Consider the following 23,290-nt stretch of genomic DNA (forward strand, 5'->3'; position numbering starts at 1 on the left):
TATATACAAAGATCGGGTTTTAAACAATAGCTGCAGCGCACGAGGTACAAAAGATTGTTTGTGTCTTTTCGTTTTACTAGATGTTAAGAAAGTGACCGTGTAACAGTGGGGGGTTCACAGGCGCTACAAACTGACCCGGCCGATCGGTCTAGGCCTTTTAGCCGAGTGGTTTGAGCGTCGGGATTTGAAGCTGGTGCTCGGGAGGTCGTGGGTTCGAACCCCGGCCCGGGACCCGGGGTTTTTATCTGTTTCTTCTCCCTCCTCCTGTTTCTTACGACTGGTTTACCTCTTTGCAGGTTGTCTGTGGATACTTTGCCATAAAGATCATGAGCAGCCACCAGGTCACCAAGTTCCACCTGCGTCAGTTTGATGACTTGGAGTACTTGGACGACGGACAGACAAGATGGACGTCAGATGCTTGAGATTAGAATTTAGATCAATAGCGTGTAAATGTTTTTATTCTTAGAGTGACATTTTGAAACGAGTTTGAACTGCAATTGCGAACACAATAAATTGGACTTACAAATAATAAATAAATTTTCGACTGTACAACTCCAGTCTTTGTCAAAGAATGACAGTCATTTCATAATTACTTCCACCAACACAAATGAACTCCGAGATTAGAGTGACATTTTGTTGCTTTCCTACTAGTAGGTTAGCTACTAGCCTGGGTACCATCCTTGTTAGTTTACGTCCGCTCTGAAAGTCATCAACTGAAAGAACGGATGTAAACTAACCAGGATGGTACCCAGGATAATTAGCTACTGTTGCAAATGAGCATCTTCAAAATGGTAGTCCCAATTTATATTCAGTGAATTGATGATGAAAGATTTTTTCTGTAAATATTGGTACATTTGAATGTATATTAAGCATCTATATGTTGTATAGTCCCCTTTTTACGTGCTTAAAAATTTGCACCTTACATGACTGTTTAGTGTTGTTTCTACTCTGTATATACAGGTACATGTACAGGTACGTGTAATTTGATCTGGTCCTTGCAAGACGTTAAATGTCACCATAAAGTTTATGGAAAGAATAAAATGACTTAATAAAAAAACAGTCCAAGTGAATAGACTATGTTGTGTTTGTTTTGCTAAAGGAAAAGAACTTAATTCTGTTTTAGCTCACTGAAGAGCTAGTCCTCTACTCTTTTTGTCAGAGAAGATAGACACTATGTATTTACAGGTTCATTGTACTGGGGAAATTCTCCCAGCTCTTTTTGACAAGCACAATGTACAGTGCACCATGGCATAACATGACATTCTAAAGACTGTAACCCCTCACATTAGCATGTATGTCAAGTGAGTGACAAGAGCCGGGATTCAAACTCCTAACCTGTTGGTTCAAGAGGCAAGGGCGCTGGACTTGGCACCCTACGCACATTTGTCTATGGTATGTCTATGTATATCCAACATACTTGTTTTGTTCTTGGCTATAGTATTACTAGTACCATCTGTGTAAACTGAACTGAGTGGTGGCGAGGTGGCCTCGTGGAGTTGTGGGTTCAAATCCTCTGCTAGCTCCAGTGTAGTGCCATTGGCAAAGGCACTTAAATTTAAAACCTATTTCATCACTCAACTCAGATGAAAATTAGTGTTTAGCTTTGGTAAGGGACATCCTCTTGGATAGAAGGTGGATTGATTGATTGATTGATTGATTGGTTGGTTGGTGGATTGATTTATTTGTTGATTGATTTATGAGAGCTACACCTCGACAGACATATTTAACTGTGAGTTAGCTCTACCCCATTGAAAAGTTATTGTGGTTGAACATCATCATTCTTTGTAATTGTAGCTGACTGAAGACAAGTTCAACTTTTACCACCTGTACGGCTATTGGGTAATATGAAGGAACACCTGACAATGTTATTTGTTAGGTTCTTCTTGGTTGTGTTTTAGATGATGTTTCCTTGCATTATTTGGTGTAACCAATGATAAGTAGTAGGCTTGTAGCACCACCGAACATGAACCAGTTGCTACCATTTTCCGTCACAACTTAGGTAGAGTATGCATGATAACTTCATCATTCAAACACAGGACAAAAAGAAAGCAACAAGACTTGAAGAGTTTGATACATTTTGATATATATTGTTCAAAGCAATCAGCATTGCATTTGTGGCAACTTAACCCGAGCAACGAATCCATACATGATGCACTGTGCCCGACAGAAGTTGCTTCAAGTGTCGCAAGTTACATTTAACATTTTTCCTTTCACAACATAGGCTCTCTCCGTGGAAATATACAATCAGTCGAAGTGGACCTTTTTGTCCATGAGTCAATACAATGAAAGAAGAAAAATTAAAGGTCGAATTAAATGGACGTTTGTCTAAGTCCACGTGTCAATAGTATAGAAAAACGGTTTGGAGACAAATAAAAGATACTTGATATTAGCAGCCCAAGATATAACATTTATACACTTTCATCGGACTAAACCAATCTGTACACGTTTGTCACACCAGCCAAAACCGCAGTAAAACTATGACAAGAGCTAGCTAGTTACAAATTTTGAAAGCTAATGCGATATAATAGCAATCAAAAGCAGCACTGTTATGCTTTTATCAACCTTACCGTTGTATATGTATTCTGTAGTGACTTGCCATTCCATCGTGTAGTTACAAAGGCACAACTGTTAGTGTTACGTACTCGTATCTTAGTCGGTACTTCATACAGGGCGTGTAGTTCGATCAGTCCAGCTTGCTTCTACTTAAAATAATGTCCAGAAACTCCTTCATGACTTCAGGGGCCATGGTTGCCGGCTCCTCGTCGTCCGCCTTTTCCGCGTACGCGAGCAGAAGGTACACGCGGCCGTGAGGAAGGCATTGTCCGTCGGCACAGTTGTCCGTCTTCTCGGCGCAGTCAGGGGCGGCCATCGGCAGGCGGATTTCGATGCTGCTCGGGTCGAACGCACGCCTCTGCCAGCGCTGGAGCATCTTCAACACGTCTAAAGCCGGCCCGCAGTGCCCGTCGGTTGCCCGAGCGCCGAATTGGAACGGTGCCTTTCTGTGTGGCTTGTACATGGCGATGTTGACGACTTCAGTGCTGGCTGGGTTGTCGCCTGCGGCTGGCGCGTCGCCACGGGCGTCGTTGATGTTTGGCGCCGATTTTTCTTTGGCGGCCGCGAGTTTCAGGAAGTTGACAGGTGGTTGCTCTTTCGGCGGGGCGCTTTGATCTCCGCCGACGTTCTTGTACTTGTACTCGAGCTGGCTGTCTTCATCTTTGGACGTTTCGATGCTGCTGGCTTCGTCGGCTGTTGGATTGGTGACCGAACTGGAACCGTTGGCGATGGATTTGGCCGTAGGTTCGGGGTCTTGGGTCGTGCCGTTGTCTTGACTCGGTTGCCCGGCGCTTCTGGCGTCTGCTTCGTGTGCGTTGGGAGGTGGCCCGTCGTCGCTTAACTGGGGGATGTAGAGCTCGGCTTTCTGGAGTATGACTTGTCGCAGGGTTTGGTCCGTCTTGAATTCGCACGTCATGTACTGTTCGGTAGTACCGTCGCAGGTCTGCTCGTTCCTTTCTGTAACAGAAGAAGCAAGATTTTGTTAATCGTCAATCTTGGAAAACTTACTTAGTTTGAGCTCCGACTTCGCTCGAACCGATCCTGAGAGACCACACAGCACTTTGTACTCCATAGCCCTTCAAGCGTAACCCTTCAAAAAGAAAACCGAAAAACACAAGTTAACATTGCAATAAACTCATGAGGCTAGACGGGCAAACTGCAGCTTCATCTGGGAAAGCCAAACTGTAACAATTGATGAAATGTGGACCACTCACATCATCGCTACACAAGTACTGTAAAGAACGACAATACTCTAAACCGGACCAATGCAACTGGTACCAAGCAAAAGTTCTCAATCAGACTACGCACAAGGATGCTAATAACAAAGTTGCACAAGAAATAACTATAGTTCTAGCTGAATAAATTGCAAAAGATTCAAATTGTTAGTGTGTTACACATACTGGCAGTTATATCAAAATCCAACCACGTTACCGTTAGCAGAAAGACGTATCCAGTTTGACATGCATGTACTTTTTCAGTCCGGTGTATGCGTATATATAGGAGATCTAAAAAATTCCAGTGCAAAACAGAAACCCCGATAAAAAAAGCCTAAAACACGCCAAAAACAAGCCAAAACTCAAACCTCTGCTTGGAGAGTATAGGAGATCCTAATACTAGTAACTTACTATGGGGTTTAACCCAACACACTTACCCGAAGGGCGACATGGCAGAACCCTGTAGATTATCTTGCTCTCCGCTTGCGCTGTTGCTGTGTCGTTCCACACTTTGTAGGCGCAGTCGTAGACGGGACCTCGACGGGTGTCGTTCAGACTCGCATCTTCGTTGACGTTCTGGATGTCTTCTCCGAGTTCCTTCTTCAGAAGTTGTTCGCTTGCCTCTTCCAAGGGGACCGCCGTCGACGAGTAGGCCTCGGGTTGACGGTCGACGGTCTCGACGCTGTTCTTGGACACCCTGGTGGCCTGATGCTCCAAGCTGCCGTCCTTCTTCACCTTGGTGAAGATGGTGTACCGCCCGCCGTTCATGTTGAGAGTGTGACGGAGCTGGTAGGTCTTCGCTGGGTCGGAGGCGTCGGCCGCTTCGATCAGATCTGCTGGTCTTGGGTTGTTGTAGTCTCCGGCTTCATTGGTGGGTCCTTCTTGTTGCGTCTCTTCGTCGGAGCTACCGCCGCGATAGCTTGGCGCTGCCCAGGCGCTAAGACAAGCGGCGAGAAGAAGAAGAATGATGCTCGATGTCCCCTTCATTTTGTAGTCAGCTCCACACGATTCAGCAGGTAGCAGGAAAAAGTGAAGAGATTTCCTCTGATTTTGCCCTTTTTATTCGTTAAAATCATGGTCGTAGGCAAAGCGGGCCGTGTGCAAACTTTGGGGCCGTGTGCATGTTCTACCATCAGCAAAAAAAAGTTGGGAACCGGTTTCAGAAAAAAAAAGCTGACCATGTCATGGTAACGTATACGTAAGCAACGTCTCGATTCTTCTAGACTTGGCATTTTCCTTGACAACAGCGTTTCTATTTCAAGTTTCTTTCCCATGATTCAGCTCTACGCGCGTGCGAGGTTGTTGAACGCTACCATGGAAGCACCTTGTGTGACGTCAATGGCGGGAACGCACGTGCCGTTCCTATAGCTTGTCTTCCGAAACAGTCGGAGGATGAGTCTGGAAACCATTAGTTGGAAACGTTGCTGACGATACTGTCTGGCAGTCATCATCATAATAATATATGTCTGGCCGGGGGTATTTGCCTCCTAGTAACCCGCGGAAGGCTGGTACAGACCTTGACCGTGCTCTATCTCCAAGCAGAGGTTTAGGCTTCGAAAAAATCGGTTTATTTTTGACGTGTTTTTCGGCGTTTTTACCGGGTTTTCTTTTTTGTACTTGAGGTGTCTTGAGGTGTTCAAAAACTCGTATTTCCCCAGAACTATCGTAGACTAGCTGGAACTCGTTGCCACCAAGCACAGTAGGGGCATCATCACTCATTTAAACAACTCCTGCAATCAAATGTGCAAAGATTGAGTGTAACAAGTCGTTCGGTGTGATATAGCTAGCTGCCGCCGCACCGCGTGCCTGCGAAGCTGGTGTGTTACGCCGAAGGGCGGATATACCGGCTATACTGATACAGATCTTTTTAATACGCCAGCCGAGCAAATAGATATTGTTTCTCAGCCACCCGGAAGATTTGCTCATATGGAGATTAGCAAGGAGGGCCTGTTGTGAAGTGTGCAAGTCCGAAGTTAGTAATCTCCAAGCAGATGTAATATGGTGGCCAGTAAAGACAGTGTAAGAAACAGGAGGAGACAGTAAAAACCCCACTGGTCCCGGGCCGGGGTTCGAACCCACAACCTCCCGGGCCCCAGTCAGACACTCTAAGTAAGTCTAACCTCTCCGCTAAAAGGTCTAGACCCGGCCCATTTGCCGGATCAGTTGGTAGCGCCTACCCCACTGTTACACTACTCCCCCTTTTCTTTTCAAGATTCGTCCTCGAATCTTCCAAATTCGACATCCCTGGAGCGGCACTCTTTGTCAGAACTGGTGTGGGAACCACTGTAAGAAACAGAAGGAGCGAGTAGAAACAGATAAAAACCCTCCTGGTCCGGGCCGGGGTTCGAACCCATGACCTCCCGAGCACCAGCTTCAGACTCAGACGCTCTAACAACTCGGCCGAACTAACAACTCGGCCGAAAAGGTCTAGACCCGTTGGCTGGGTCAGTTGGTAGCGCCTATAAACCCCCAACTGTTACAACAGTATCAACTTGGCAGGGCAATTTTCTGGCGTAAAAACAGACACCAGTACGAATAAGAAAGCCAGAAAAAATACATTAAACACGACGATCAAAAATAAGCCGAAGCCTCTGCTTGGAGAGCACTGAGTCAGTTAAAGGTCTCTAAAGCTGGAGTCACATTTGCAACGGGGCCTGCTAGGCATGTTCTCGGTGTAGACGCCGGCCGGTAGCCTCTACCAGGCTTGGGGAGGTGGCTAGAAAGGTGCGGCGAACTGTTCTCTCAACGGACAACCTCCCTTGGCATGCTTATCTCTCTATTTGGCCGATTTCTACTTTTTCCAGCCGCCTCCCCAAGCCTGGTAGAGGCTAGCCGGTCGGCGTCATGAAGCCGAGCGTGCGCCGGCTGTCAGGCCCTTACTGTAGCCTCTACTGTCTACCAGGCACCGCGGATCGCTGGTCCGTGGGTCGCGAATTGGATCTTCTCTGGCCGGCTATAGCTTAGTACCTCCCCTGGTCACATAATTTCCTTTATTTCGGCCAATTTCTACTATTTTTCCAGGTGCCTGGTAGAGGCTAGCTAGCTGAGGCGGCTTCTATTTAAAATTCACAAACTTTTGGTCCCTTTGACGGCCGGTCTGGCGGTCTCTGTTAACGTTAGGGACCCGTTCGGTGCCCGGTGAGTCTCCCGTCTGGACCCGTGCGGGATGCGGTAGGGTGCCGACCGGCTCTTGTATTCCGGCCGGGCAGCTACAGGGTCCCTGGCGGGGTCCAGGGGTGATCCTGGCGGGTCCCAGGCTGGTACGCCCCTGGCTTAACCGGCGCTTAACAGGTGGTACACAAAGCCATTAATTAGCATTGGCAAACTTCATGACATTGAATAGACTGGTATCCAGTCTGATCGTGGTCGGGGCCGAAGCTCTGTCCCGCCCGCCTCACATAGGTTTCCCGGTGTGTATTTCACGAGAGATTGATTAGCCCTCCAAATCCCCAAGCATACTGTCTCTTATTAGCGTAACTCTCCTACCGGGACGGTCTGTTGCACTGGGCGAGGGAAGCTAGCCCCCGAAGGCACAACCTTCCCGAACACCCCAATACCCCCAATCACGTAAGACTGGATACCAGGCTAGCCGTCCATTGAAGTCTATGCTCGCAACTATACACAAAGTAAATACTGAAAATAATTTGTCAGCATATATTTCTGAGACACAAGACAAGCAAAACAACCCACGTTCTTCCCTTGACCTGTTCAAAAGTTTATACTCCAAGCAGAGGTTTGGGTTTTGGGTTATTTTTGGCGTGTTTTTAGGCTTCTTTATCGGGGTTTCTCTTTTGCACAGAAATTAAAAAAAAAACATTTGGGGGGTTGGGTGAAAAAAAATTCCAGTGCAAAAGAAAACCCCCGATAAAATAAAGCCTAAAAACACGTTAAAAACACCCCAAAACCCAAACCTCTGCTTGGAGAGTAATATTGTACTCACCTAGTCTCTCCCTCAAAATCGAATCGATGGAATAGTCCACATAAACATACAAAATGGCGGCCGCTGCCACAATAAATTCTCTGGCGGATGAAACGGTGGAACAGGTCCTTCGCTCGCCCGTTCTGGACCACCAAGACGTCTTAAACTTCGGCTACACCTGCAGTAGATTCAACTCGGTCGCAAGAAGCGGTGAGATCTGGAGGCTCAAGTTGTTCGAAAGGTAAACATCTCAAATATCATGACCCCACGATACGCATCTGACCACCAGACCCATATTAATAACATACAGTTAGAGACATTTAAAGGCATTGTTTAGTGTCCAGAGCCGCCAACATACGTATAGGTGAGGTGAGGTAGTGACTAGTTTACATGCGACAAACTATTGGTGATATAAACTTGACATAAATATCTATGTTTTTGTCTTGGTGCAAATCTTCGTTCCTTTCCTTTTTGGTGCCAAGTCCAAGGCAGGTGATGAGTTGCGTGATTAGAATACTAATCAGGAACTAATAAGACAAGATTTACAGTGAAAAAGGTTGAAATATTTCTCATGTCATGCATATTTTCTTTCCCTGATATCTACTAGTGTATATGTGTCTTGGGAAAGAAATATCGGTAGACCAAGTAGGTCAAAGGTCAACACCCATTTACTTCCGGTATGGACCCAGCGTTCAGTACCACGAAGTGCACATGGAAGTGCTTTAAATGACTAAACTGCGGTATTTTCGGCGGATAACACTCTTCTTGGAGGAACCAGGATGTCCTTTACGTTCGGTTTCCAGATACATGACGAAGACAGAGAGGAAGGGGATGTTACTAGTAGTTGTCAAACTAGCAAAGTGGAGCTTCCTGATACCACAGAGTGCCCCCCTCCCCCATTACCAGCAAAGGAAATCCCTGTGTCCCCTTCTGAACTGCTACAGCCTGCAGCCACCAGCCAGCTTAGGCTAGACGGAGGAAAAGTGTTGTCCTATGTAACCGCTCCGCAAAGCAAGAGCCTAGAAGCTAGTACTTCAGAGTCAGACCTTGTGCCGAATGTCTACGAAGGTGGAATGAAGATATGGGAGTGTTCGGTGGATCTTGTGGAGTACCTCAGCGAAATAGCGCTCTCTTGGGCTGGTTTGAAAGTTCTGGAAATAGGCTGCGGTGCAGGCTTACCCGGGATCCTTGCACTCACCAAAGGAGCAGAAAAGGTTCACTTCCTAGACTACAATGAGGAAGTGCTTCGAAACGTGACGATTCCCAACGTCGTACTCAACGCAGGAACGGATCTTGATGCCACCAGGTGCAGATTTTTTGCAGGGGACTGGAGCAGCGTGCAGAAACTTCTGACAGAAGAATCAAAATGTGCCAACGACCTGACAAAAGAATCAAATTCGAAGTCTGGCAACAAAATGACGGAAGAATCGAAGTCCAACGAGAAATACGACGTCATCCTAACATCGGAGACAATCTACAACACGGACTCCTACCAGAAGTTGCACGACTTGATGAAGAGCACGCTCGCACCACACGGCACCATCTACCTGGCTGCAAAAACTCACTACTTCGGCGTGGGAGGAGGGACCAGGCTGTTTGAAGAGTTTGTCCGGAAGGAAGATGTCTTCAGAAGTGAAGTCAGCAAGGTTTACTCGGAAGGAGTCAACAGAGAAATTCTCAAGATTGAAATAAAGAAATCTTGACACTGACTTATCAATATCAGTACTTGTCAAAAAATGAACAATTACATAATTGTCAATACTAAGTATAAATAATAAGTCTTATAACATGATGAATAGACTTGTGTATTGAGGTAGTAAAAGCATTCCATTGGGCTAGTAGTAGTATTTACAGCTATTACAGCTCAGTTTTGATTCTCATTATTAGTTTGTTGATAAAAATGATGTTCTCAAAATGTTTTTGGTGACATAAAATTGTCATGTGATTGCTGAAAGGTTGAAATAAAGTATTCTCAAACTTTCAAAGTGATCAGTGTCAACTCTCGTAATTTTGCTGGGTACCATATAAACATGTCTACGTGGCACCCTGGGTATATACAGGGTTTTAGAACAGTCCATATGCTTGTGTGACTGTGTCAGTGTGTGTGTGTGTGTCAGTGTGTGTCAGTGTGTGTTTGTGTGTGTGTGTGTGTGTGTGTGTGTTTGTATACATGTATGTGTTTATCATGACAATGAGTATATAAAGGATGGTTACAAGTAAAAGGACATGGAAATGCTTGGTACATGTATATTGCTCTCCATAAACGTTGCCACAATGTGTCAAATATCTAGTAGTAAATTTCAAATTTCCTTCAAAGATGGCCGTCGCTGAAGATGCGGTACAGCCCCAAGAAGCAGTATGACAGTTTGAAATGGTCCATATAACGTTACATACATGTACATGTATATGAATGTATGTGGGTGTGTGTGTGGGATGTGTGTGTGTGTGTGTGTGGCACAGTGTGTCTATTAGTAAATTGGAAATTCTGTTTCAAAGATGGCCATTGCTGAAAATGCAGCACAGCCCCAAGAAGCAGAACAACTCGTTTGAAATCATCCATATGATATTAACTACTAGTACATATGTGTGTGTTTGTGTTTGTTTAACTTTTGGCACAGTGTGTCTAATGGCAAATTTCCTTTCCAAGATGGCCGTCGCTGAAGATGCGTTACAGCCCGAAGAAGCAGTATGATTGGCTGCAGGAGTTCCAGACACGGTTCCGGTGCGGGCGGCTGGTGCGGGAACTCCTGCTCACCTTCTCCCCACAGTTCTACCACAAGGTAACACTTCCACAATACAACACTTAGGAACAGTGCGAAACTGACATGTAGTGTTGGACACAACGTATGCTGAACAGTAAAACATTGAACTTTATTCCAACACAAGGGTTACAGAGCGATCAAATTTTCGACGACCACTGTCGCCTTCATCAGGATAATTAATGACCAATCACTTCACAACTCCCTGGCACTTTTGATCAATTGCGTCACGTATCAGTAAAGTCTCGTGTGAATAATGTCACGTGTTTGTAAACCGTAACTCTCGCGAGATCACGTTTTGAAGTGAACCCTTGTGTTGGAATAAAGTTCAATGTTTTACTATGATTACTACCAACACAGATGAACTTTCATGGTATGCTGAACAGCATACTACCTTACTAGCATTTATTTATTTATTACAATTCTCCACATACATGGAAGGCATGGTGGAACAGGTGCACATGAGGACACCTTTTTAAAGCCACCATGCAGACAATCTCGAAGTTTATCTGTGTTGGTAGAAGTCATCATAGTACCCTACTGTATTATGTTTGTTTGTTAAATGACAGTAAATGTTAATGTTATAATAGACTTTTAAGCTGGGTAATAATAGTGATATCTTATTTTCCAGGATTGTTATTACTATCTTTAATAGTTCTCATTTGTAATGTCTGATACTTAAGTCCTGATAATATTTAAAGGACTTGGTTGTGTACAACTCAGCACTGGTGCTGTGAGGGTTTTGTTTTATTGAATAAAACATTCTCTACCACAAGGACGAGGTCCCATCCGAGGCGTTCCGACCATTCGCAGAGCTGGCGGGACAGAATGAGTGCATGATGCGGAGCGTGCTCAACGAACTGATGGTTCTTCTACATGACAAACAACGGTACGGCATTTCTATATTTTGTTTAGTTGCCCCGACGGCAGGACAGACTGCTATGGGACCGGTGAGGTGAGGTTTAGGAGCTGTGAGATTGACTGACTGCTATTGAGATGCTCAAATCAATTCAGATATATATAACTGATAGCTATTAGCACAGTGAGATTTTCATAAGCACAGTAAAACTTCCCCCCTCACTTGACACATATTATGAATATCTAACATGTCATAACATATAACAGAACAGAACAGACCAGAACAGAACATAATGCTCAGATAAGAGGCAGTAATTGCCTATGAAATACACTTCTTCCCAGCTAGTGTTCCAAGTTTCTTTAAGCTAGTGTCCAGAGTTTCTTAAGCTATGTGGATGTGATTCTAGTACTGTTTGTGAAGTATGTACTGGTATATCCTTCTGTACCAATACATCAGGAAACACACAGACTTGACTCTCAAATACTATGGAGAAAAATTCCAGAGTTTATTAATAAGCTAGTGTCTAGTGTTTCTTAATAAGCTATGTGGATGTGATTCTACTGTAGAACTACACTACTATTGCCAATGGTAATGAGCTGCATTCTGATTGTGTATCCTTATGTATCAATACAACAGGAAACACACAGACTTGACTCTCAAATACTATGGAGAAAAAGTCCAAAGTTTCTTAAGCTAGTGTCCAGATTTTCTTAAGGTAGTGTCTAGAGTTTCTCTAGCTATGTGGATGTGATTCTAATGTGGAACAGTTATTAATGAACTACGTGTATTGACATGATAGGAAACACACAGACTTGACTCTGAAATACTACGGAGAAAAAGTCCTGAGGTACATGCAGCACCAGCATCTGAAGGGGGAGTGGCGGCAGGTGTTGGAACAGCCAGAAGACCAGCAGAGCTTATTGGAAGGTAAGTCAGCACCAAGGCTAGAACCTGATTTATACTCTTGTCTAACGTATATATGAATATATATAATTAATTGCTTATATATATATTCTTATATATATAAAAATTGGTAAAACTTACATGTCATACCGATCTAAGTTTTCCTTTGGCCATTGTTTTAATTTATTTCCCTGGGGGGTTCTCATTAATTTCTTATTATTTCTACTGTTTATTGTCTGCCGGTTTTATGTATCAGTTTTGTGGTCATACATGTACGTCATTTATTTTCTTGTGCCATGATTTTGTTTTTCTAATGAAATGAATAAAAAAATGAACTTCAAAAAAAAAAAGAACCTGATTCTGATTGGTCAAATTTCAAATGTAATATGAGAGCTTATTGGAAGGTCAGTCAGCACCAAGGCTAGTACCGGATTCTGATTGGTCAAATTTCAAATGTAATATGAGAGCTTATTGGAAGGTAAGTCAGCACCAAGGCTAGAACCTGATTCTGATTGGTCAAATTTGACATCAGTGTTGTGCATGTGCAATGTAGCCTTTCCCAATTGCCCCGAGGAAGGTGACAGACGGTCACCGAAACACTGGCTGTGAATAAAACAGTTGATTGTGTAAAAAGAGTCTCTTTGTTCAGTCACAGTATTACCAACCTGATGAAACTATTCATGGATATCAAGTTACTTGACTAACAATTTTTTTGTGATCCTGCACAGGATCAGTGCTCTTTGCACCATGTGTTTTGTATGAATGAAGGTTAGGCATACGGGTAATGAAATACACAAGAAGTTGATACTCAAGCAACTCAAAGTCTCAAACTCTATCATCAGACATTTTGTCAGATGATTCTCAAAACTTATCCAGTTGCTTAAGTAATAATTAAATTTCTTGTGTTGTTTTTTGTGTTCGTACACAGGAGCAGTGCTGTTTGCCCAGTGGAACAACCCTTCCGAGGACATGACAGTTCAGGCAGTGGTGCAGCAGATAGACAGGATCGTGGACAGGGTGAGAGCAGAGATCGCCACAAGGAACCCAGAACACGCTGCCATCAGGGACAATCGCAACCAAGGTACTCGGATGGCAAAGCTGATACTTACTCACTTACTAGTACTTAAGATAACTTTAACTTATTTGATAGAAGAACATGGCAGGAGTAACTCCTGACTTGTGGTGCAATGATCAGCAGTTTAAAATTCATCATCATCAGATTACAATGAAATGCATAAGTCATCCTTGAAATATTGTACACATAATTACTTACTTATAATACTTACTTACTTAGACTTTTTAAGGGGTCCCATGTCTTCTGACACATGAGGCACTCAGTGTTCCAGTAGGTTCAGTCAACAATCAGTCTCTCTACATCCTTCCAATTTAGATTTACTGTTTGCAAGTCCCTCTTGATTGTATGTTTGTAGTTTGTTTTGGGACAACCACTTTGGGTCCCAGTTTCAGACATGCTTTGCCTGTCTAATTGACGGAAATCTTGCATGGCCTAAACTGCTATTTGTGGAAAAAAAAGCCAAAAACAACAAATTTTTGTAGCTCAAGATGATCAGAATCATTTTTTGCTTGTCCTATCACTTGAAGTGGGGAAAAGTCCATTCATACAGAGGCTACATGACTGTGATATACTAGTACCTCTTGGGTAAAACTCATGATCTACAGGTTGTTTTTTCTCTTCCTGTACTGCAGCGCCCCCTGTCCTCTCTCGAAATGAGTGCAGGCAGGTTCTGGAGGCAATCAACCAGGTTCTGTACAACCAGATGAGCTTCAGGGGAAACATCGAGGAATACTACGACTCCAAGAACTCCTTTCTACCTTATGTAAGAGACAAATTTGTGCTTTCTTTCAAATCAAAAACTAGTGCAGAGGAGTTACATAGATAGGCAATGCTATTGCTAGAAGACGGAAGAAAAATGTCCAGACTATGCATGATGTACAAAATGACTAATAAACTGGTGGACCTACCAACTACTAAGTATCTAATACTTAATCTTTAATGGTATACTATAATGTGCATAGCATATATACGTAGTACATAATAGCATGCTGTACTGATAATCCCAGGGATACCCAGAAAACTGATCTAGTTACTAGTACCTGAGTGTATTTAATATTCTGGATAAATAAAATAAAATCACTCATTCACTCAGTCCCATAGCTGCAGGCTGTAGGGGCAGTTTGCCTGTCTACAAAAATGTTCAACCTCTGAAAAAATAACTGAAATTTACGTTGATGAAGGTTAGACATCCAGGTAATACGATACGCCAAAAAGCAGTTACTCAAGCAACTGGATATGATTTTGGAAACGTCAGACTTTCAGCTAGTATCCACTAGCTTTTGACATTGACTGAGAGACCAGAGGGGAAATGCAGGTTTATAAGCACAACCTATTGATTGATATGCAAATAAAACTGAAATTTAATCTTCCCCCTGATTGTTTCTTGACCAGGTGTTGGAGAGAAAGGCAGGTATTCCCATCACCATGGCGATATTGTACGCCGAGATCGCCAAGTGTCTGGGCGTCCACCTGGAACCTGTCAACTTCCCAAACCACTTCCTGCTGAGATGGCACGACCAGCCTGACGGGTAGGCAAACTCTCATTTCCTCTTACTGCAAGGCCAAGGGTCTAGCTATCTAGTATGCTGATTCTCTGCAGTTCAAACACAACCTGCTACAGTACATGTCACTGTTGTGTGGCATACAAGATAATCAAATCAAATCAACTTGATATATGATACATTTGTCACATCTCTGGTTCAATAGCCCTTGGGCCACAGAGTAGTACTAGTTGTACAATCACTACAGCACAGGGCTAGTTCACTGGTAGTGTTGTACTCTTTCCCAAATGCTGAGTGCTATAAAGTAGAGAAAGCAGTATGTACCAAGTCTTTGGAATGCAAGGCGAAACACTCTACCCACTTGGCCATTGCACTGGTCCTATTTGTCACAATAGAGATCGGAATTCAGGACAATCAGGGATTGTCCTAGGACTGATTGGAATTCCAATCTGTTCTTGGTGAAATGGGAATTCCAATCTGCAATCTTTACTGGGACAATCTGCAATCTTTACATATACACTGACAAAGCCCACTGTGATCCTTACATTTGCAAATACTCAATCTACAAGAAAATGTCTACCTGTGTATCACAAAACATTTTAGAAAAATGTCCTTGTTCCTCTATTACTCAGTGACTCCCCAGATGACTACATGTACATCGACGCCTTCGGTAAGGGCAGGTTCCTGAACAGAAGGGAGTGTGCCAACCTCATCGACATCCATGGCGTCAACTGGATGCCTGACTCCTGCTATGAGGCTGTTTCATCAAAAACAGTAAGTTCTGCAGTTTTGTACACATATTTTTTTTAGATAGAGTTCATATAAATATTATATATTTTTGTATCTCATTACACATTATGGTATTTTTTGTTAAAGATTGTCCTAGCGAGCCTGGGTACCATCCTGGTTAGTTTACGTCCTCTCTAACAGTTGCTACAGGCCAACCAGCTGCAGGTTGGTAGCGACTGTGGGAGCGGACGTAAACTAACCAGGATGGTACCCAGGCCATGTCCTAGCACTTGTCCAAATGTTAATATCTGGGATTGGTAGGCCAGTTTCAATATACCAGTACTTATTAGTCCTGTTTCAAACAACATTTGAATTACATCTACATATGTTACAGTGGTTCAAATGACCCTATTTCTTTAGCCACTTTTAAATTTGTATTGTTCAGGTGTTTACCCGAATGGTCAACAACCTCCTCAGCATTGGGAGAAGACAGGCTCAAATGGGAGACAGGTAAGGACTGCTCCAATAAGCAATTTTACTTTCAATTGGATTCCATACCATGACTTATACTTATCCTGATGAAGGCAACAATGGTGGTTGTTAAAAATTTGATCCCTGTGTACTCTTTGAGTTTAAATGATGTTTTAACATAAATTTCTACTATGACTTATTCCTGTTATACTTTCCTGGTATTCCTATCCTGGTATACTGTCCCATGTACAATGTACTACATTTTCCCCACAGTTCCCTGGTGTGTCTGAGAAGTAACCTTGACCTTGCCCTCCTGCTGAACCCCGGTGACATTGAGAATGCCCTTCTCCAGGCCAGGGTCTACCTACACCTCAACATCAACCTGTCAGAGGTAGGGTTTCGAGACTTCTTCTTTTAAGTTGCACATGTCTTAGCATATGAATAAAGAGACTCCTTTTTACACAACCAAGTGTTTTATTCGGCCGGCGTTTGCGTGACCGTCTGTCACCTTCCTCAGGCTAATTCTGACTGGTTCACATTGCAATGCAGCACAGGTGTCGCTTCTATAGATGCATTCTATAGGTACATTATTACAAGGAACTGTATCTACAATACGGTCCCCAACGTACAGGGGTGAATTATGTACATGGTTGCATTTAACACAGTAAACTTCTACTTCTTAAAAATGCGGTCCCAAACTTGACTGATTGTCTGTATTAAGTCTGTTGTCATGAACCCTCATCCGGGTTCATGACAAGAGTAGATTGCCTGATCTATATAGCCTCCTTAATCCAACATCCATTGTCCTCTCTGTCTATCACTCTGGCCCCATACCAGTCCATTCTGTGTTTTGTTTGTGGCTGCAAAGGTGATGGAGAACCTCCAGCGGCTGCTGGAGAGGCCTGAAGCTGAGGAACTGTCCAACCAGATTGGTCACATGATGGTCAAGGCCACACAGCAGCAACTCATCAAGGACGAACCTCCCAAGGTGAGTATGTATGTCTGTGTGTGTGTGTGAGTGAGTTTGTGTGAGTGAGTGAGTGAGTGAGTGAGTTTGTGTGAGTGTGTGAGTGAGTGTGTGTGTGAGTGTGTGAGGGAGTGAGTGAGTTTGTGTGTGTGTGAGGGAGTGAGTGAGTTTGTGTGAGTGTGAGTTTGTGAGTAAGTGAGTGTGTGAGTGAGTGAGTGAGTGAGTGAGTGAGTGAGAGTGTGTGAGTGAGTGTATGAGTGAGTGAATGAGAGTGAGTGAGTGAGTGAGTGAGAGTGTGTTTGTGTGAGTGTGTGAGTGTGAGTGTATGAGTGATTGAGTGAGTGAGTGAGTGTGAATGTGTGAGTGAGTGTGAGTGTACATGTATGAGTGTGAGTGTGTTAGTGAGTGAGTGAGTGAGCAGCATGCAAACAATTCTTGTTCTTGTTCCAGGTGGAGCAAAAGCGAAGGGATGACAAGAAGAACTTCAACGCAGAGGGTGTCATCTACTCCGTGGGCATGATCATGAGGCATAGAAGGTAGCTTCGTCACGTTGAGCCATATCTTTGCATGACTGCTTCTGCTTTTATGTGGCTTAGGGACAATCTGCAATTTCATTGAGAAATTGCTTACATGTACAACAGTGGTTAGGGTGTTTGGTTACTTATGGCAACCCAAAAGCCCGCGGTATTTGTGTTTCCACTCGCCCCTAGTGTGCTTTAGATTTGTGGATAAATCTTGAAAAGAAAAGGGGAGAAGTGTAACAGTGGGGTTTCAGGTGCTACCGACGGGTCTGTTGGGTTTTGGCCTAGTGGTTAGGACGTTGCATTTGTACGCTGGCTACCTGAGTGATTCCAGGGTGACCAACAGTGTGAAATGAGTTTGGCCTAGCATTTAGAGCATTGTGTTCACAAGCTGGCTGCCCAGGTTTGATTTGCGGTGTCCTGGCAGCCTGGGTAGACTGTACGACTCGCCTCTTGTTTCCAACAGGTACAGTTACAACTGTGTGATCTATGGCTGGGACCCGCAGTGTGAGATGAGTGTTAGGGTTAGGGTTAGGGTAAGGGTTAGGGTTAGGGTTAGGGTTAGGGTTAGGGTTAGGGTTAGGGTTAGGGTTAGGGTTAGGGTTAGGGTTAGGGTAAGGGTTAGGGTTAGGGTAAGGGTAAGGGTTAGGGTTATAGGATTAGGGTTAGGGTTAGGGTAGACTGTACTACTGGCCTCTTGTTTCCAACAGGTACAGTTACAACTGTGTGATCTATGGCTCTTTGAACATAACAACAAGGTATAACAACACATGAAAAGTGTATAATGTTAAAACTTTTGTTGCAACACAAAGAAATGTTCTCACCTAGAGTTTTTGACCAGTCACTTTGGTGTGGTGTCCCTCAATAGACTGACCCAGTGAGACTTATTTCGTGGTCTTACTGGGTCAGTCTATTGAAGAACACCAGAGTGACTGAACAATATATGGTGAGAATATTTCTTTGTGTTGGAACAAAATATATGGTGAGAATATTTCTTTGTGTTGGAACAAAAGTTGAACCAAGAACACAGATGAACAACATGTGTCAACAGGTACAGTTACAACTGTGTGATCTATGGCTGGGACCCGCAGTGTGAGATGAGTGTTAGGGTTAGAGTTATGGTTAGGGTTAGGGTTATAGGGTTAGGGTTATAGGGTTGGGGTTAGGGTTAGGGTTAGGGTAGACTGTACTACACGCCTCTTGTCTCCACAGGTACAGTTACAACTGTGTGATCCATGGCTGGGACCCACAGTGTGAGATGAGTGTTAGGGCTAGGGTTATAGGGTTAGGGTTAGGGTTAGGGTTAGGGTTAGGGTAGACTGTACTACACCCCTCTTGTCTCCACAGGTACAGTTACAACTGTGTGATCTATGGCTGGGACCCGCAGTGTGAGATGAGTGTTAGGGTTAGGGCTAGGGTTAGGGTTAGTGTTAGTGTAGACTGTACTACTGGCCTCTTGTTTCCCACAGGTACAGTTACAACTGTGTGATCTATGGCTGGGACCCACAGTGTGAGATGAGTGTTAGGGTTAGGGTTATTAGGTTACAGTTAGGGTTATAGGGTTAGGGTTAGGGTTAGGGTTATAGGATTAGGGTTAGGGTTATAGGATTAGGATTAGGGTTAGGGTAGACTGTACTACTGGCCTCTTGTTCCCAACAGGTACAGTTACAACTGTGTGATCTATGGCTGGGACCCACAGTGTGAGATGAGTGTTAGGGTTAGGGTTAGGCATAGGGTTAGGGTTAGGGTTAGGGTTAGGGTTAGGGTTATAGGGTTAGGGTTATAGGGTTAGGATTAGGATTAGGATTAGGGTTAGGGTTAGGGTGAGGTTAGGGTTAGGGTAGACTGTACTACACCCCTCTTGTCTCCACAGGTACAGTTACAACTGTGTGATCTATGGCTGGGACCCACAGTGTGAGATGAGTGAGGAGTGGATGATACAGATGGGTGTACACAGTCTCTCCAAGGGGCCAAACCAACCCTTCTTCAATGTGCTGGTGGCTGATGGCTCCAACAGATACGCAGCAAGAGGTACGTTCTCTACACTTTGCAGTCATGGTTCCTGTACATCAGTTATAACTGCATATTCCATGAATTCTTGGAATTTGAAGTTGTTTTACAGGCTCAAAAGTTTCTGTTACACTCCATGTGGAGCATAGGGGTGGTACCCATCTCTATTTCTGTAGTCCTTGGGACACACAGTTATGCAAGCACTACAGCAGGGGGGCTAGCCTGCTGGCAGTGCTGTGTGTTTGACCTTCCGACCTTCCCACACTCTTTCTCATAGATGCTGATTGCTAAGCAGAGAAAGCAGTTTGTACCATTTTTAAAGTCTTTGGTATGACCTGGCTGGGGTTTGAACTCACGACCTCCTAGTTACAAAGTGAGCGCTCTACCTGATTGAGCTATTGCACAGATATTATTGGTCTGTCACAAATCAGTGAGTGATATGATGAAGGGACATCATTGACACTGAGTGCATCACCCTGTTTAAATATGACGAAAATATACATGTAAAGATAAATAAGACAGTGCCTCAGAAAATCAGCTCCTGTTCCTTTGAGGACCTGTGACTCCTTTAATCTGCTTTTTTGGGGAGCTATCAAAGAAAAGTCAAGAGTGAACTCAATCATAAGTAACGTTGACTCCAGTCTAAAACACACTGTTACGATATCTCACAGAGAATCTGGAACAAGTTAGAATTTGACTTAAGAATGGAGCTACATCTGTATAACCTTATAAACAAGTAATAGTGTCTCAGAGGGTTATGAGTTTTAGGCTTTTCGGGGTGAAAAACCTGACCCTGGCCAGGCCTGTCCTTTTGCTTCTATCAAGCAAGCATCACAAACTCAATAAGTAACATTGACTCTAGTCTAAAACACTGTTACAATAATCTGACAGAGAATCTGGAGCACCACCAGCGTCCGTGTGAGATCACCCATCCGGAAATTGGCCGCTTCTTCCAGGAATACAAGGGAAACTACTATGTACCAAACAACGAGCTAAAGAAGAGATACCCACACGATGAGGACATGACATGCAGGCACTTCGCCTCGGACGACGCATCACCCTAGTTCACCACTGAGTGTAATCTCCAAGCAGATCTTTTTGATTTGGTTTGATTTATTGAGATTCACTCACTCACTATCCGTGTTTAGATTATACTGCTGTAGGTTTCCCTGTCCCAGGGGTGGGCAGCAGTCGGCTGTTCTGGACACCACGCCTCCAGCTAGCTCTGTTCTGTGGGTCTGTACTGGACAGACCACACTCCTTGATATCCTTCTGGATACACTCCCACCAAGTTTTTCTAGGCCTTGTGTTGCAAACAGTACAATACTTGTGGGCCACAGGCAGCGGGGGCTGGTGTTGTGGCTCACACACAAGACAATTATAACGAAGCACACAAACAAGACACACATTAAAACTTAACACCTTTTGGTGGCTGCAAAGACCTTATCAACTTGGTTAGGCTGTATCCATTTTGTAGGCAGTATCTATTTGCCACCCTGTTGGACAAGTGTAGAAAAAGATACCAAAAAAGAGAGCCCAATAAAAATACACGCCAGAAATAAGCCTAAGCCCAAACCTCTGCTTGGAGAGTACTCGAAGTGATCTATGTATGTCAGTGTTACAACAGTGGATGTTCAAGATTTATCTCTTTCAAGATTTTCATTGCCATCGGCAAAAGCAAGAACATGCCACCGATCTTGTGCCCTTGGAAAAGGCACTTTACACAACTTTCCTCCAAATGAAATTGAGTTTTGTCCTGTCCTGTATTTGTTTCTATGTGTGGGACACAACACCAGCAACAGCTGTCTGTGTCCCACTTGTATTGTACAGTTACATCAAATCAACCTTGGCAAAAGCAAAATATATTCAAAGATTTGTCTTCAAGTTTCATGTCGGTAAAGATACAGAAGTCATGTTGTCTACGCATATGGTGCCAAGACAAGAGTGAAACAAGCTTAGTTAGCTATACTACAGTATGTATGATGTATTTTTAAGCTTTAACAGACAGAAATTGCAAGGGTTTGCCACAATTTGTGAGAAACGAATTTCAAAGTGAATCATTATTTTGTAGCAAGCATACTATTATGTGATGCTATGATAACACAAGATCGGACAAACCTTTCAGCTGCAGTGAAGTCATGTCTGTTAACTGCTACCCCATCCCACCCTTTTGCTACCATTAAACTTTCCTGACTTTCTATAATTTATTGTTTGTCCTTAAAACCATATTTGGTAGTTCCTCGGGGTGTTAGGTACTATATAGTGTCATGATAGTAAATTATTACTGAAGTCACTTTAATAAATTGAGCTTGAACTTCTGTTCAGCTCAAGAATTATTATATTCAAGTCTTGAATTGTGAGATGAAGTGTTGAAAATTTAATGTGGAATTAGCCAATATAGCAGTTTGAAAATTGCAGAGCATAATTACACTTTTTTTGCCACCAGGTGGATTCAATTTGGTAAAATGTAGTGCTTGGTATTTATGAGCAATATGTAAGATAATAGCTGTGGTAACATTTCAATCTGTGGAACTGTGGTACTAGTACTATGTAGTTACTGTACTAGATCATCTAATGTGGCATTGGCAAGTTATCTCTCTCTCTATCCGGCTTAACGTCTGTTCCCTGTGTTCCGAGGGTTAGACATGATTGTACTCTGATGCTGGGGCTTGATGGTAGCTCGCCATTTGCCTCTGTCCTGTGGTTCTTGTGCACAGCTGAATACATCTAATGCATAAAGCTAGAAATATCCGGTAAAGAACCTTTTCTCATTTTGGGACAGAAATTTGATTTTCACATGGAGAAATTACATGTACCAAATTGAATGTAAATGGTCTCCTTGCCCTACTGATACTGTCAGCAAGAATGAGAATCAGTAATCTCATTATGCACAACTTGAAATCAATGTACTTTTTGAGGCAAGAAACTGATGAAAAGATTGAAAATGTTTAATATCTAGACCAGTATCTACTTGTTGGTGTACAGTAAAGACTCATGTTGTTCACACTGTTTTATAATTTATTCACTTTTTTCAATGGACATAACATTGTAAATGTACATCTTTGATGTGAAGAATTCAAGGGTCAGTTCAAAAGTTTTACTGGCTCCATAAATTTTCAATGGAGACTGCACAGTTGTCTTGGCAAATACAAAAATATATATGGCTGGTATTTGGTTAAAATACATGTATTAGATGCTGTATCATCCCTACATGTAGTAAGATGTGTGTATAGTATATAAGATCTGTAAAACCTTTGTTAAAAATATGCAAAAAGCTTTGTGTTAAAAACACTTTTAGCTCTTCATGTATGCACTTATCTTGGCAAACAATTTTTAAATATTCTGTATATCGTCGGTTGTGTCCTGTAAAAACTATAGTTCAGAAACTTTTTGTTGAACTTATCTTGGCAAGCAAATGTCGTTCTGTCTTCTGCATAATTATCGTCGGTTGTTCCTTGTAAAAGATATTAAGAAAGCTTTCTGTTGACAATACAGCTGTTACATTTGTCAGCTTTTCAGGTATGAACTTTTCTTGGCAAGCAAATGTCATTGTATATTGTTGGTTGTTTCTTGTAAAATAATATTATGTGAGTATGAAATGTTCAGCTAACAAAAGTGTGCCATACAAGATACAACTATACCAAAAAATGTGCGACAAACACAGGAATAAAACATCTTAAAATCATCGTTTTTTCATGACTATCTCTTTGTTGGCTTCTTGAGTTTTTCCTGTTTGCCATACATGTACATGTACAACTATACCAAAAAATTTGGGACAAACACAGAAATAAAAACGTCTTAAAATCGT

The 23,290-nt window shown here is 43.1% G+C and overlaps 4 protein-coding genes across 5 annotated transcripts in view; 3 read left to right on the top strand and 1 right to left on the bottom strand.

The window, feature by feature from the left end:
* LOC109487210 (transmembrane protein 17B-like) overlaps positions 1-1,025 on the top strand; it is an 11,302-nt gene extending 10,277 nt beyond the window's left edge. For both annotated transcript variants that reach the window (XM_019791195.1, XM_019791194.1), the window contains one exon: positions 297-1,025. In XM_019791195.1, the coding sequence (XP_019646754.1) occupies positions 297-422 (126 nt within the window). In that variant the 3' untranslated portion in view covers positions 423-1,025. The remainder of the gene's footprint in view (positions 1-296) is intronic.
* A 1,658-nt stretch (positions 1,026-2,683) lies between these two features.
* Positions 2,684-4,862, bottom strand: LOC109487143. Its single transcript, XM_019791115.1, has 2 exons — positions 4,205-4,862; positions 2,684-3,510 (listed from the first exon to the last, which is right to left on the bottom strand). The coding sequence occupies exons 1-2, from the start codon at positions 4,752-4,754 to the stop codon at positions 2,684-2,686; spliced, it is 1,377 nt and encodes a 458-aa protein (XP_019646674.1). The 5' UTR covers positions 4,755-4,862.
* A 2,889-nt stretch (positions 4,863-7,751) lies between these two features.
* On the top strand, positions 7,752-23,172 carry LOC109487179 (F-box only protein 21-like). Its single transcript, XM_019791164.1, has 14 exons — positions 7,752-7,927; positions 10,334-10,466; positions 11,222-11,334; positions 12,104-12,231; positions 13,136-13,288; positions 13,915-14,045; positions 14,675-14,811; positions 15,417-15,558; positions 15,959-16,023; positions 16,276-16,375; positions 16,853-16,972; positions 17,402-17,487; positions 19,346-19,503; positions 20,374-23,172. Exons 1-14 carry the CDS (start codon positions 7,761-7,763, stop codon positions 20,544-20,546), a joined length of 1,806 nt encoding a protein of 601 aa, XP_019646723.1. The 5' UTR covers positions 7,752-7,760; the 3' UTR covers positions 20,547-23,172.
* Positions 8,364-9,637, top strand: LOC109487176 (histidine protein methyltransferase 1 homolog). The gene has a single exon (XM_019791162.1). It carries the CDS (start codon positions 8,466-8,468, stop codon positions 9,387-9,389), a length of 924 nt encoding a protein of 307 aa, XP_019646721.1. The 5' UTR covers positions 8,364-8,465; the 3' UTR covers positions 9,390-9,637.
* Positions 23,173-23,290: the final 118 nt, after the last annotated feature.

Source organism: Branchiostoma belcheri, unplaced genomic scaffold (assembly GCF_001625305.1).
Source record: "Branchiostoma belcheri isolate BF01 breed outbred unplaced genomic scaffold, Haploidv18h27 scaffold86, whole genome shotgun sequence".
NCBI classification, from domain to species: domain Eukaryota; kingdom Metazoa; phylum Chordata; class Leptocardii; order Amphioxiformes; family Branchiostomatidae; genus Branchiostoma; species Branchiostoma belcheri.

What these genes read in the sequence shown, in the direction of transcription:
- LOC109487143 (XM_019791115.1), bottom strand. Translation starts at nt 4,754, where the DNA reads ATGAAGGGGACATCGAGCATCATTCTTCTTCTTCTCGCCGCTTGTCTT. An exon ending in TCTGCCATGTCGCCCTTCGG is followed by an intron (nt 3,511 to 4,204) that starts GTAAGTGTGTTG and finishes CTTCTGTTACAG; the next exon opens with AAAGGAACGAGCAGACCTGC.
- LOC109487179 (XM_019791164.1), top strand. Translation starts at nt 7,761, where the DNA reads ATGGCGGCCGCTGCCACAATAAATTCTCTGGCGGATGAAACGGTGGAA. An exon ending in CAGGGACAATCGCAACCAAG is followed by an intron (nt 13,289 to 13,914) that starts GTACTCGGATGG and finishes CCTGTACTGCAG; the next exon opens with CGCCCCCTGTCCTCTCTCGA. An exon ending in ATGATCATGAGGCATAGAAG is followed by an intron (nt 17,488 to 19,345) that starts GTAGCTTCGTCA and finishes TTGTCTCCACAG; the next exon opens with GTACAGTTACAACTGTGTGA.
- LOC109487176 (XM_019791162.1), top strand. Translation starts at nt 8,466, where the DNA reads ATGTCCTTTACGTTCGGTTTCCAGATACATGACGAAGACAGAGAGGAA.